Genomic DNA, 13,892 nt, shown 5'->3' on the forward strand with positions numbered 1-13,892 from the left:
GCAGAATTAGAAAAAAGCTCAGACAAAGGGAAGTTTTGTAAGGAGGAGCTGAGAGCTCAAACCTGAGCTTCCTGAGACAGCAACCCATGCCTGACCATTGGAATTAGAAAGAAAAGGCAAAATTTCTTTAACTGAAAGGACCCTGGATCCAGGACATAATGAAGCCGAACAGGCAAGTGATAAGTCTTATTATCTTATTGTGGGTTTGTGAGGCAGGCTCAGCAACAGGGAGGTTTTCTGTGGCAGAGGAAATGGAGGTCGGTTCCTTTGTGGCTAATGTGGCCAAGACTTTGGGGCTGGAGATAGGGGAGCTGTCTGCCCGTGGGGCCCGAGTCCTCTCCGAGGACAATCGGCAATATTTACAGCTTAACCTAGAGACTGGGGATCTGCTCCTGAGAGAGAAACTGGACCGAGAGGAGCTGTGTGGTCCCAGAGAGCCCTGTCTGCTGCCTTTCCAGATCTTGCTGGAAAAACCCTTTCAGATGATTCCTGTTGAGCTCTGGGTCCAAGATATAAATGACCATGCACCTGCTTTCTTAGAAACCAAAATGCTTCTGAAAATCCCTGAGAATACCCCACCTGGAACTCTATTTTCTTTAAAAAACGCTGTGGATTTGGATGTGGGGGAGAACAATATCCAGAACTACACGATTTTCCCCAATTCCCATTTTGAGGTCCACACACGCTCGGGTGGTGAAGGCAATAAGTACCCAGAGCTGGTGTTTGACAAAGCTCTGGATGGGGAGGAGTATCCTGAGATCAGATTAACCCTCACAGCTTTAGACGGTGGGTCCCCATCTAGGTCCGGGACAGCCGAAGTGCGAGTTCTAGTTATAGACGTTAATGACAATGCCCCTGTGTTTGCCCAGTCCCGGTATGAAGTCCAGGTGCCTGAGAACAGCCCCATTGGCTCTCTGGTTGTCATGGTCTCTGCTAGAGATTTGGACATAGGAAATAATGGACAAATATTATATTCACTTTTTCATCGTTCTGAAGAAATTAGCAAAACTTTTGAAGTAAATGAGAACTCAGGAGAAGTAAGGATGAGAAAAAAATTGGATTTCGAGACAATTCAATCATATGAAGTGGATATTGAAGCCACAGATGGTGGAGGTCTTTCAGGAAAATGCACTGTTGTGGTCCAAGTAACAGACGTGAACGACAATCCCCCAGACCTCACCATATCTTCACTGACCAGTCCTATCTCTGAGAACTTGCCTGAAACGATGGTAGCTGTGTTCAAAACTCGAGATCAGGACTCAGGGGATAATGGAAAGATGGTTTGTTTTATCCAAAATGACCTCCCCTTCATCCTGAAACCATCTGTAGATAACTTCTATTCTCTGTTAACCAAGAGAGCACTGGACAGAGAGAGTAGGGCTGTATACAACATCACTATTACCGTCATGGATTTCGGGATACCAAGACTGAGAACTGAACACAACATCACTGTCCTGGTCTCTGATATCAATGACAATTCCCCAGTATTTACTCAGACAGTGTATATACTCTACCTCCAAGAGAACAACAGTCCTGCCCTCCACAATGGCAGCATTAGTGCCAGTGACAGAGACTCAGGGACCAATGCCAAAATCACCTACTCACTGCTGCCTTCTGAATTCCGAGACTTACCCCTCTTCTCCTACATATCCATCAACTCAGACAATGGCCATCTCTATGCCCTGAGATCCCTGGATTATGAAGCCATTCAAACTTTCCAGTTCGCTGTGAGGGCAACTGATGGTGGCTCCCCAGCACTGAGCAGTCAGGCTGTGGTTAGGGTCATGGTCTTGGATGAGAATGATAAGTCTCCCTTCATTCTGTACCCTCTGCAAAATGGCACAGCTCCCTGCAATGACCTGGTTCCCAGAGCTGCAGAGCCAGGTTATCTGGTGACCAAGGTGGTGGCTGTGGATAGGGACTGGGGACAGAATTCCTGGCTTTCCTACGAGCTGCTCAAGGCCACAAACCCACGTCTCTTCACTGTGTGAGCCCACAATGGAGAAGTGCGTATGGCAAGGCCTATCAGTGACAAAGATAACATCAAGCAGAAGCTCCTGGTATTGGTGAAGGACAATGGGGAGCTGCCTCTGTCCGCAGCAGCTACACTGAATGTACTCCTGGTGGATGGCTTCTCTGAGCCCTATGTGAAGCTCTCTGATGTACCTAACAACAGCACTCAGGATGACTCCCTTACAATCTACTTAGTCATTTCTCTGGCCTCCATCTCCTTTCTCTTCCTGTTCTCTGTTATACTGTCCATTGTAATGCATCTGTGGAGAAAAAAAAGGGTTGCTGGAGATAATGGCCATTTTGGTTCAAATGGACCATACCCTAACAACTTAATGGACATCGGTCACTCTGGTACTCTGTCCCAGAGTTACCAGTATGAAATATGTCTGACAAATGGATCTGGGACCAATGAATTCAAATTCCTGAAGCCAGTAATTCCTAGTGTTCCTCCTCAGTGCTCTGGAAGGGAATCAGAAGAATATCCAGTATTCCAAAATAGCTCTAACCTTGGTTAAATACTGGGATTTTTCAACTAAGACTTAAGGGAGTAGATCTCATTGTAAACTAGTTTCCTACTGTGCTTCATTACTTAATATTCATCTTGATAGTCAAAGTCTAACCTTTAATAGCAGATTATTGGTGGTTCTGAAAATTTGTTAGTTATTTGGGCTTCAGATAATTTTAGCTACTCAGGTAATTGAATAAATTGTTATGCTTTATTTAAAGCATTTGTACCTAACATCATTTAAAATTTATTCTATACTAAATAGTAAAATGGAATTTGGCTTTGATTCTCTCTTTAATTAGATTTTTTTCTTGGAAGACACATTTCAGGATGCTTTAAGGTTTTTACTAATTTTGTCTATCTGTGAATTTAACTTTTAATTTATTTGCTTGGGTGTATGAAGCCAGAGGCTCTGAGTCTCTTTATTGCCAGCTGGACCTTTTATCTGAAATTTGGATTATTGCCACAAGTAGAAAGACAATAGTGTCATCACCATGGCTAAAGGGTAGTAGTTTTTGCATAGGCTCAGTTTCCTGAGAACACAGATTAACTAACATATGACTCTAACCAATTACTCTTTTAAAAAAATAAAACATTAAAATTAACAAAATATTAATAGTAGTTAGTTGACATTGTTAGTATAGGAAAGAATTGGAAAGAATAGGAAGTTTAATATGAGACTTGAGAAAATAGGTGTTCCCTCTTTGAATTTGGTGCTTTTTCTCCTAGTTAATAATAACTTACTGTTCTACTCTGTGTTTTTCCTCCCAGGCTTAAGTAAATAACTTCAATTCACTCTGAAATTCTTACATGCAAAAGAAAATGGACTATGTAAATGACTACCAACCAAATCTGGTTCTGATATTTTGAGTTTTCAGGATGATTTTATTTAAGACTCCCTTATCATGATTTTTCTTAAATCTTTTGGAAGATGTAGTAAACAGTTAAAGACTTACCAAGATAAAGTGTTATGTTACTTACTTAGTATTCCCAATGAGCAAATAGGCATTCCCTGTAGCTAACTAACTTGTATTTCTAATTTTCTTACTAAATTAGAATTTCCTTTCTGTTCCACACATTCAGTTTGTCAAAACTGCTGAAAAGAGATGGATTATTATCATCTCTTGTGTAGCTATAGATAATCTGAATCTAACTTTGTAAGTGATTAGTTTTTATGAAAGCTACTTTCCACATCAGTTAAGTTCCCTTCTCTACTGACCACTTGCAAAGAAGATATAATTGTTTTTGATGGTGTTTTATAGGGGCAACTAGGTGGTGCAGTGGATAAAGAACTAGGCTAGGAGTCAAGAAGATCAATATTCAGAGCTGTCCTTAGTAGGTGTGTGACCCTGGGCAAGTCACTTAACCTCTGTTTATTTCAGTTTCCTCACTTGTAAAGTGGAGATAATGATGGCATCTACCTCCCAGGGTTGTTGTGAGAATCAAATGACATAATAATTGTAAAGAAGCTGGCACATAATAAGTGCTATATAAATGTTACCTATTATTCTTATACTTTGGTCTCAGGCACAACCTATTTTCCAAATGGCTAAGTTTACATTTCTAAAGTAATCTTTAAAAACATTTCAACATAACACAATGCAATTTTGAAACAGAGGCATATAATAATTTTTATAATATATACTCTTCAAAATCATAGATTCTATTTGTTACTCGTTGTCATCATACCAAATTGATGGACTTCCTGTAAATATGAAATGCTCACTCTTGCCCAGTTCTCTAAAGTTTCATCCATGGGTATAACTGTGTTTTAAATTATTTCAATACACTTTAAAAATAATAGGTGACATTAATATAGTGGTTTGAGATTTGTGAAGAATTTTACATAATTTTACAAAATTTTTGATTCTCACAACCTCTTGAGATTGGTGGTGTAATTATCCTTATTGTACAGATGAAACTGAGAAATGGAGAACAAATGACTTTCCCAGTGTCATACTAGCTAATGTTTGAGGCAGGTTCTAAATCAGATCTTCCTGATTCCAAGTTCTGCATGCTATCATCAATGCCATGTAACTGTCTTTCTATGCATTTTGATATTTCTGACATGAAATGAAGACTGGAATAAAAAAGCCTTTTCCAAAACAAATCCCTGCACCATAACCCTCCCCCCCCCCAAAAAAAGCTTTTGGCCCTACTCTAAATGAATGTTTTAACTCTCTACTACTCTCAAAGTGTCATTGTTGGGTACTGAGAAAAAAAAATCATGCTCCTGGAAAATCTAGTTTGGATGTCAACTTCTGTGTGGACCTTATATGTTACCTTTATTTCAAAATAATTAATTGCTTTGCTTTTTATCCTATTTGCATTTTACTCAATCTTTTAGTATTTATAAATATTACCTCCTTTTAAAAAATATCAACAAGTGTTATTGTTACTAAAGTAACCTCAATTCACTGTTTTATTTTGCCTACAGCATTGTTCTGCTTTGCATGAAAACTTTATAATAAGATTGAATAGAATTTAATCAAGTCTGTCCCTTTGTATATTCTAAACTATTCATTGTATCATATCTATTTCAACTATTATTGTGAGGTATTTTGCAATAGTGATATGGATACCTAGAAATTATGGTCATTTGATAGACATGTCAGCCCAGTGTCAATGATTAAGATACTTTATTTTCTTAAAATTAATTTCAAATATGTCCTTAAACAACACCTTTTGTGATATTTATGGAAATATTTTCAAGCATAACTGTCACTTTTAACCTGGCTTATTCATTTGTCCAGTGTATGTTGTTAAATTTAATGTAGAGCAACAAACAGTTTGCACATTTGACCTATATAGCTCTAACCTTAAGATGCATCAACATGGATAAATTGAACTTGACCTAGATAAACTATAAAAAATATGATTCAGTTTTACTAATTTCCTTCTAATAAGTGAATTCAGTGAAATGTCTGATTTTGTTTACATGAAGATAAATAGTTGTTCTTCATAACATCTGCAGTTAAGAATACCTCTTGACATCATCTTTCTAGTAGCTTTATATTGCTTTGCCTAAATAACCAATAACTATAAACTCTCATGGAATTCTTCCTATGTATACTTCATACTTCAATTTCCCAAGTCTATGTACACTGCAGGCTTCTCTACTGTTTTTGAAAGTGAGCTTTCAGGGGCAGCTAGGTGGCACAGTGGATAAAGCACTGGCTCTGGAGTCAGGAGTACCTGAGTTCAAATCCAGCCTCAGACACTCACCACTTACTAGCTGTGTGACCCTGGGCAAGTCACTTAACCCTATTGCCTACACCCCCCTCCAAAAAAAGAAATAAAAAAAGAAAGTGAGCTTTTAGCTTTCTACCTATGCAACCCTGGATTTTAGTGTATTGCAAGGAGAATGTAGAGGGAAATTGTTATATGATGTCCTTTTAAGATGAGCCTCTTTTATAGGGGGAAGGTCAATTAATAATAGCAAAGTGCAGTGGAGAATGGAGTCAGCAGTGATCCTTATAAATAGGATCATGGAGTATGTTCGATTAGTTGAATCTTATTTGCATTTCAACTTCAGTTATTTTTATTTCCATCTTTTATGGCCTTTATACCCTTCCTCTCCCTCCTTACTGTGACCATCAATTCATTTTATGTAAAAAGAAATGGTCAGACTAGAATCACAAGATAATCTTTAATACACCTTCAAATTCTAACATTTTGTGATTCTATAGTTTCTTCATTTTCCTAAATTCAGGATTTTATTTTATTTTATTCTCCAAATGTGGTACTAATACAGCCAGGAGATCTGAAAGGGATTTTAGAAGGTGGAATTTATGAGTAAGGACGCATGGTGGCGCTGCAGGCTAAGAAGGCAAATGAAAGGACCGCAGCTACAGCAGACTCCATTACTCTGAGAAAACAGAATCTGAAAGAACAGTCAGAGAAAGAAGACTTTGTCAGTCTCTGCTCAGGTATAGGGGTACCAGTAAGAGAGATCGGAGAATAGAAATAATTAGCTCAGAATTACTTCAGACAAGAAAAAGGACTTGATGTTATTAGGAATATAATAAGGATTCTTCACACGGATACAGCAATGGAGACTACTCCAGGAAAAGCACAGTGGAACAGGCAAGTGATATTCTTTATTGTAGCTTTGCTCTTGTCTGAGGTGGGTTCAGAGCTGGGGCGGTTTTCTGTTGCAGAGGAGACGGAGAGCGGTTCTTTTGTGGCCAATGTGGCTAAAGCTCTGGGTCTGGAAGTGGGGGAGTTGTATGCGAGGGGTTCCCAGGTAGCCTCTAACCATAACAAACAGTTTTTGCAACTGGATCAGAAGACAGGGGATTTATTTCTAAAGCAGAAACTGGACCGGGAGGAGCTGTGCGGCCCTACCGAACCCTGTGTGCTGCCTTTCCAGATCTTACTGGAAAACCCTTTGCAGTTCTTCCGAGCTGAACTGCAAGTGAAAGATATAAATGACCATTCACCCACTTTCCCAGACCCTGACATACTCCTGAGAATATCAGAAAGCACCAAGCCAGGGACTGCTTTCCCTTTAAAGATGGCTGAGGACTTGGATGTTGGCATTAACAGCCTTCAGAACTACACCATCAGCCACAACTCGCATTTCTTCCTTCACACTCACACCCGCAGCGATGGCAGAAAGATCCCAGAGCTGGTGTTGGATAAAGCTCTAGATCGTGAGGAGCAGCCAGAGGTGACACTAACCCTCACGGCCATGGATGGTGGGTCCCCCTCGCGGTCTGGGACAGCCCAAGTGCGAGTTACCATTGTGGACGTTAATGACAATGCGCCTGTGTTTGTTCAGTCGAAGTATCAAGTGCAGATTCCAGAGAATAGCCCCATTGACTCGCTAGTAGTGACTGTCGCTGCTCAAGATTTAGACGCTGGAATCAATGGGGATGTTGCTTATGCCTTATTCCAAGCTTCTGATGAAGTCAGTCAAACGTTTGGAGTTGATCCCGTCTCAGGAGAGATTCGATTGAAAAAACAAGTGGATTTTGAGGCAATTCAGAAATATGAGGTGGAAATTGAGGCCACAGATATTGGGGCCCTTTCAGGAAAATGCACTGTTTTGGTCCAAGTGATGGACCTGAACGACAATTTCCCAGAACTGACTATGTTGTCACTAACCAGCCCTATTCCAGAGAACATTCCTGAGAGTGTGGTTGCTGTTTTTAGCATCAGAGATCGTGACTCTGGGGAAAGTGGAAGGATGATTTGCTCCATTCAAGAGGATCTTCCTTTCTCCTTGAAACCTCACTTGGAGAACTTCTACTCCATAATAACTGAGGGAGCTCTAGACAGAGAGAACAAGGCCGAGTACAACATCACTATTACAGTCATGGATTTGGGATCCCCAAGGCTCAAATATGAGCACAATATCATGGTGCTCATCTCTGATGTCAATGACAACCCACCAGTATTTACTCAGAGAGCCTACAAACTGTACCTCCTGGAGAACAACAGTCCAGCTCTCCACATTGGTAATGTCAGTGCCAGTGACAGGGACTCAGGAATCAATGCCAAAGTCACCTACTCTCTGCTGCCTCCAGAGACTGGAAATCTGTCCCTCTTCTCCTACATATCCATCAACTCTGACAGTGGCCATCTCTATGTCCTGAGATCTGTGGATTATGAAGCCATTCAAACTTTCCAGTTCGCTGTGAGGGCGACTGATGGAGGCTCCCCAGCCCTGAGCAGCCAGGCTCTGGTTCAGATTGTGGTTCAGGATGAGAATGACAACTCTCCCTTTATTCTGTACCCTCTGCAGAATAGCACAGTTCCTTGCAATGACCTGGTGCCCAGGGCAGCAGAGCCAGGTTATCTGGTCACCAAGGTTGTTGCTGTGGATCAGGACTCTGGACAGAATTCCTGGCTTTCTTACCAACTGCTAAAAACCACGGACCCAGGGCTTTTCACTGTATGGGCACATAATGGGGAAGTGCGCACAGCAAGGCCCATCAGTGACAGAGATGCCATCAAGCAGAGGCTTTTGGTGCTGGTGAAGGACAATGGGGAGCTGCCTCTGTCCACAGTAGCCACATTGAATGTACTCTTAGTGGATGGATTCTCTGAGCCTTTTGTGAAGCTTCCAGATGAGCCCAAAGATGATCCACAGACTGATTCCCTTACAGTGTACTTGATCATTTCTTTGGTTTCTGTCTCCTTTCTGTTCCTGGTCTCTGTAATCCTGTTCATTTCTATAAAGCTATGGAGAAAAAGAAAAGCATCAGAAGTTGATCGGGTAGGACCCAACTGCCGATTTTCAGGTCACTTGGTAGATGTCAGTAGCACCGGGACCCTATCCCATAGCTACCAGTATGAGATGTGTTTGACCACTGGCTCTGGGAACACTGATTTCAAGTTTCTGAAGCCAATTATCCATGGTGTCCCTCCTCCAGTCTCTGACAGGTCCTCAGAGGCAGATCAAGTCTTCCAAAATAGCTATATGCTTGGTTAAATGTGAGAATTCTTCAATTTGTATTTAATATGTAAATTGTGTAAATTTTTGGCATTTCTTTGGCATTTGTGACTAGCTACTTAGATACTGAGAATTCCTGGATCTGTAATCTTTACCTATGTGGTCAGCAATTTGATTCCTGATAGTCAGTACTGCATCCACATCAGAGAGCTTATTGACAGAAAGGAAAACTTTTTACTGGTGATTTTCCTTAAGGAGGTATTTTAACTAGCTAACAAGTTGAAGATGTAGTGTTCTTAAATTCTACATAGTCTGCCTGCCAGTGTTGACATTTTAATTATATTCAACCTTCAAGTTATAAAGTGGGAAGGGGAATTATCTTCCCTCTCATATTTTAAAAATTAGATTAAATTTAAAATTAGATTTTTTCTGTTATTGATCAATTTTAGAACTTCTTTATTCTTTTTAAAATATCTGTATGTTTACCTTTTACTTCCTAGGTTTGGGTTTATGAGGCTAGTACCTATGCAGGTGTTTACTTCTTTAATATGTTAACTGATCTCAGAAATGAGTTGCCTGCTTTAAATAATAGAATAATTCCATTATTTTGGTACTTTCTTCTAAAAATGGTGTTAATACATAGAAGGCTTATGATTTACTAGGTTTGGGAATTCCAAGAACACAACACCAAGAACACAGTCTGTATAAATGATAGTACCCTGGGCTCAACAAGGTGAAGAGATTTGCTCTTGGTCACAAAGATAGTCAACCTCAAATGCAGGATTTAAATCCAGCTCTCTCTGATTCTATGTCCAGCATTCTACCCACAATGCTATGATATCTGTTCAAATATCTCTCATAAATGATTTATTATTCTCAAAAAATGAGCTCCCTGCCATTATTTTTATTTCACTTTCAGAAATTGCAAGAAAAATTAAAACTAAATGGCCTTGTAAGAGGAATGTCTGTTATGAAACTAAAACTGATTGTAGCATAGCAAAAGTAGAGAAAATAGAAGCTTGTAGTGGCTTGTATTAATGAAGATACATCAATATTTCAATTGAGTCCTTCCTTGACCTGATATTAATTGTATGAAAGCCTGATATATCTTTAAGCAACTCTGGCCTTAGTTTCACTACCTGTAATAAAGAACAATTTGTACTACATTATCTTCAGTGCAAACTTATTGAGATGACCAATCATTTTGATAGGATTTCATTTTGTGATAGTAATGGTTATATGTGTGTGCCTCTACTATAAGCTAACTCAGAATGCCTGACCTCGACCAGATAAAATTGGATTGACCTGAACTTTAGTCTTCTATCAGTTGAGTGCTGAATTTCATGGCATACATGAGTATTCACTACCGACTTTGATTGTGTTTTAAATGTTATGGTTTTTAAGAATGGCTATTGCTCTAAGGAATGAACAAAATATGCGGCTCTTAAAAAACACATTTCAATAATTTAGAAGCATTACAGTGTCTGTTTGTGTTGAGTCAAACATTTCAAGGATCATATAAGTTCAGAATGAGAAAGAATCAGTCACATTGAATTGTAAATGAAAATGTGGTTGAATTAAAATACACACACACACAAACTGACCCATTGTTAAAAAAAACAAAAACAAAAACAAACAATTAATTCTGAACAAAAAAGCAGACTTTCAAAGGGACCTGGCCTCTGGAGGGGTTCTAATTTCTTAACAGTTCACCAGAGACTTCTTGAAGTTGGAAAAACAGTGAGAACACCAAGGGGAGAATTAGTGCTAACCAATACTATGAAGAACAGATGCTTGTTATAGGCAAAACAATATATAAACAATGAAATTTCAGATATTAGAAAAAGTTCATTTTGACTAATGAATCTCAGTTTTTTTCTTGAAGGCTATAGCAAAACCCTTGTCAGAAAGAGTACAGGGAGGCTTGAGTTACCTGGATGTCATCACATTGTAAAACATCCACCAAAACTGTTCAGAGTATTTTTTTTTTTACTTCAAGAAGTCCTGGATATTTTTTATCCCTTGAGAAAACTGAAATTCTAATAGATATATTGATATACTGCATAGCAGAATTGTTTTGGAATTACAGAAATTCCAAAATAAAAAGAGACGTTATGCAATTGCTTTACATCATCAAACAGATAATGAAAGGTTGAAGTATTTATCCAAGAGATAGATACAAGCATGCTTCTTTGGAATTTGTCTGATTTCAACCTCATAGATAGATATACTGTTTATAATATACAATGTGTTATATATAGTTTCAAGATGAAAAACTATGGAATGCATGAAAATCATTAACTCAATTCTAAATCATGCCAAACTAGCTATTGCAGTAACAGTAAAGAATTTTGAGTATTAAAAGTTTTTTAGAGTTATAGAGGTTATTATTTTCAACTAATTTAATTATTTTGTTTTGTATTAATAATTCCCAAAATTATGTGTAAGATCCCTTCAATTCTAAAACTTTGGGTGCCTATAATAATTCCTTCATTTTGTAAAGATAAATTTGAACTCAATTAAGGATTGGAAAAATATTTCAACCCCCCCCCCCAAGAATGTTACTAGTGAGACATCAACATTGTTGTGAACACCTAATAAATAAAGTGATTTAAAGAGTAGTAAAAGAAATTACTGAAAGACAGTAGTAATTTTTTTTTAGAAATCCTACTATAGAATATAATTTAGGAATGCTGATATTTTTAAAAATCTCTGTTTCCTCTACTCTCAGAAATTCCTAACATACAATAAAAATATACTTTGAAATAGAAGCTAAAATGAAATTTATAAGGATATTTCTAGAGTATTTCTAGAGTAAATTGCATAAGTATATACAGACTGTTCAAGCATATATGAGAAGTGTAAAAAATATAGCTCTCAAGTAATTACATTCAAGACAAATATTAATATTTCAATATTTTGAGCATAAAATTTTAATTATCTAAATGAGCTTTTACATGTTATTACTGAAACAGATTTAAAATGTGTGATCTGCCAGTTACATAATACAGAGGCACTATAGATTAAGAAGGTAATTTAAAAGACTGGAAATATAGAACACTACATTACCCAAAGAAAATAGAATTTGAAAGAAACAATTAAAAGAAAAAGATTTGTAAGGTTTAGTGAGAGTTAAAAGTTACCTATAAAAAATCGAGAACTCCGAATTCCTTCAACCAAAAAAAAAATAGATTACTAGGGAAGAGGACTCTTGATTGTACCAGGAGTGTCTGTTCTTGAAAAGTTTACATGCTCTTCACCAATACACAATTAAACAGGTAATTGGAATTCCTTGTTGCACTGTTCAGATCTGAGGCAACTTTAGAGCTGGGAAATTCAGTATTCAGTGGGTGGGGAAATGAGAAGAATTGTCTTTATGGCCAATATGGCCAAGGCTTTGGGGCTATTAGTGGAGAACCTGGTGGGAGTGGGTAGTGGTGGGGGTGGTCTTTAACAGTGGCAAACAATATTTGTAATTGAATCAGAGGACAGGAGATTTAATTCTAAAGGAGCAACTGGATGAGGAAAAGTTTCATGGCACCTCAGATCACAGCCTGATACCTTTCCAGATCTTATGGGAAATTTAGTTGCAATTTTCCCAGGCTGAACTATGAGTGCTGGACATAAATAATCATTCAACTATATTCTGGATATGGAAATGCTCCTGAAAGTATCAGGAATGATGACAAAGAAGATGCATTTACTGAAGATCACCCAGGATATGAATATTGAATGAACAGAATCCAAAACTTCACACTCACTACCAACTCCCATTCCTTCAAATGCTCAGCCTTGAGGATCACAGAAAGTTCCTAAAACTATTGTTAGGCAAAGCACTGGATCAGAAGGAACAGTCTAAATGGGATTTTAACTCTTAAAGCCACAGATGGCAGGTCTGCACTCAGGTGCAGGGAGCTCCCCAACTGTGATCTAGGTTGGAGATGTAATTGAAAATGCCGGTGTGTTTACTCAATCTCAATATAGAATGTGGATACCTGAAAATGGTTCCATTGGCTCTCTCTTTGTGACTATCTTGACTATAGAGTTAGACTCAGACATCTGTAGAGACATTGCTATATTCCAAGCTTGGGATGAAGTCAATCAAAACGTTTGGAAAAAAAACCCTATCTTTGAAGATATTTAACTGAAAAAATAGGTGGACTTCAAGGCAATTCAAGGCAATATATGGCATATTTATTGATGCCGTAGACCTTGGGACCTTTTCAGGAAAATGTATGGTTTTGATTTTAAGTGAAAGACCAGAGGATTAAATGACTTCACAGAAAAGGCCACATCATCCTTGACTAGCCTCACTTTTGAGAATTTGACTGAGACTATAATCACTGTTTTTTCATACATCATTTAGACTCAAGGGACAATGGGAGGTTGCTTTGCTTTATCAAAGAATATCTCCCTTTTATCCTGACATGAGACTTCAGGAATTTCTATACCTTCATAACAGAGGCAGCAGAGTACAGAAAGCCTGGCTGAATAAAACATCATTATTACTATATCAGTTTGGGAGACTCCCAGGTTGAAAACTTAGCATAACGTCAGTGCTCATCTTCAATGACAACTCACCACTGTCTATAAAGATAGCCTATAAACTTCACCTTGCTGCTTCTCCTATTGGAAACGTCCGCTTTTGGTTGCATCAACTCATAATAGGAAACTTTATTCTTTAAGCTGAGTGGACTATTGAGAAATCCAAACTCTTCATTTCTTTGTAAGGATGACTGATAGTAACTTCCTGACTCTGTGCCAGGTGCTTGCTGGTTTATGTTCTAGTTCTGGATGACAATAACAACTCTCCTTTGTGCTGTATTCACTTCAGAATAGTACATCTCCCTGAAATGACCTGCTGCTTGGGGATAGAGGCAAGTTTTCTGGTTACCAAGGTGATGGCTGTGGATGGGGACTTAGGGCAGAATTCTTCACTTTCCTGACAGCTACTCAAGTTCATGGATCCCCAGG

General features: G+C 38.4%; 1 protein-coding gene and 1 pseudogene across 1 annotated transcript; both read left to right on the forward strand.

The window, feature by feature from the left end:
• Positions 1–2,701, forward strand: LOC114038384 (annotated as a pseudogene).
• A 3,101-nt stretch (positions 2,702–5,802) lies between these two features.
• On the forward strand, positions 5,803–9,279 carry LOC114037403 (protocadherin beta-5-like). Its single transcript, XM_027854290.1, has one exon. The coding sequence runs from the start codon at positions 6,570–6,572 to the stop codon at positions 8,955–8,957; it is 2,388 nt and encodes a 795-aa protein (XP_027710091.1). The 5' UTR covers positions 5,803–6,569; the 3' UTR covers positions 8,958–9,279.
• Positions 9,280–13,892: the final 4,613 nt, after the last annotated feature.

Source organism: Vombatus ursinus, unplaced genomic scaffold (assembly GCF_900497805.2).
Source record: "Vombatus ursinus unplaced genomic scaffold, bare-nosed wombat genome assembly UNPS02000481.1, whole genome shotgun sequence".
Classification (NCBI taxonomy): domain Eukaryota; kingdom Metazoa; phylum Chordata; class Mammalia; order Diprotodontia; family Vombatidae; genus Vombatus; species Vombatus ursinus.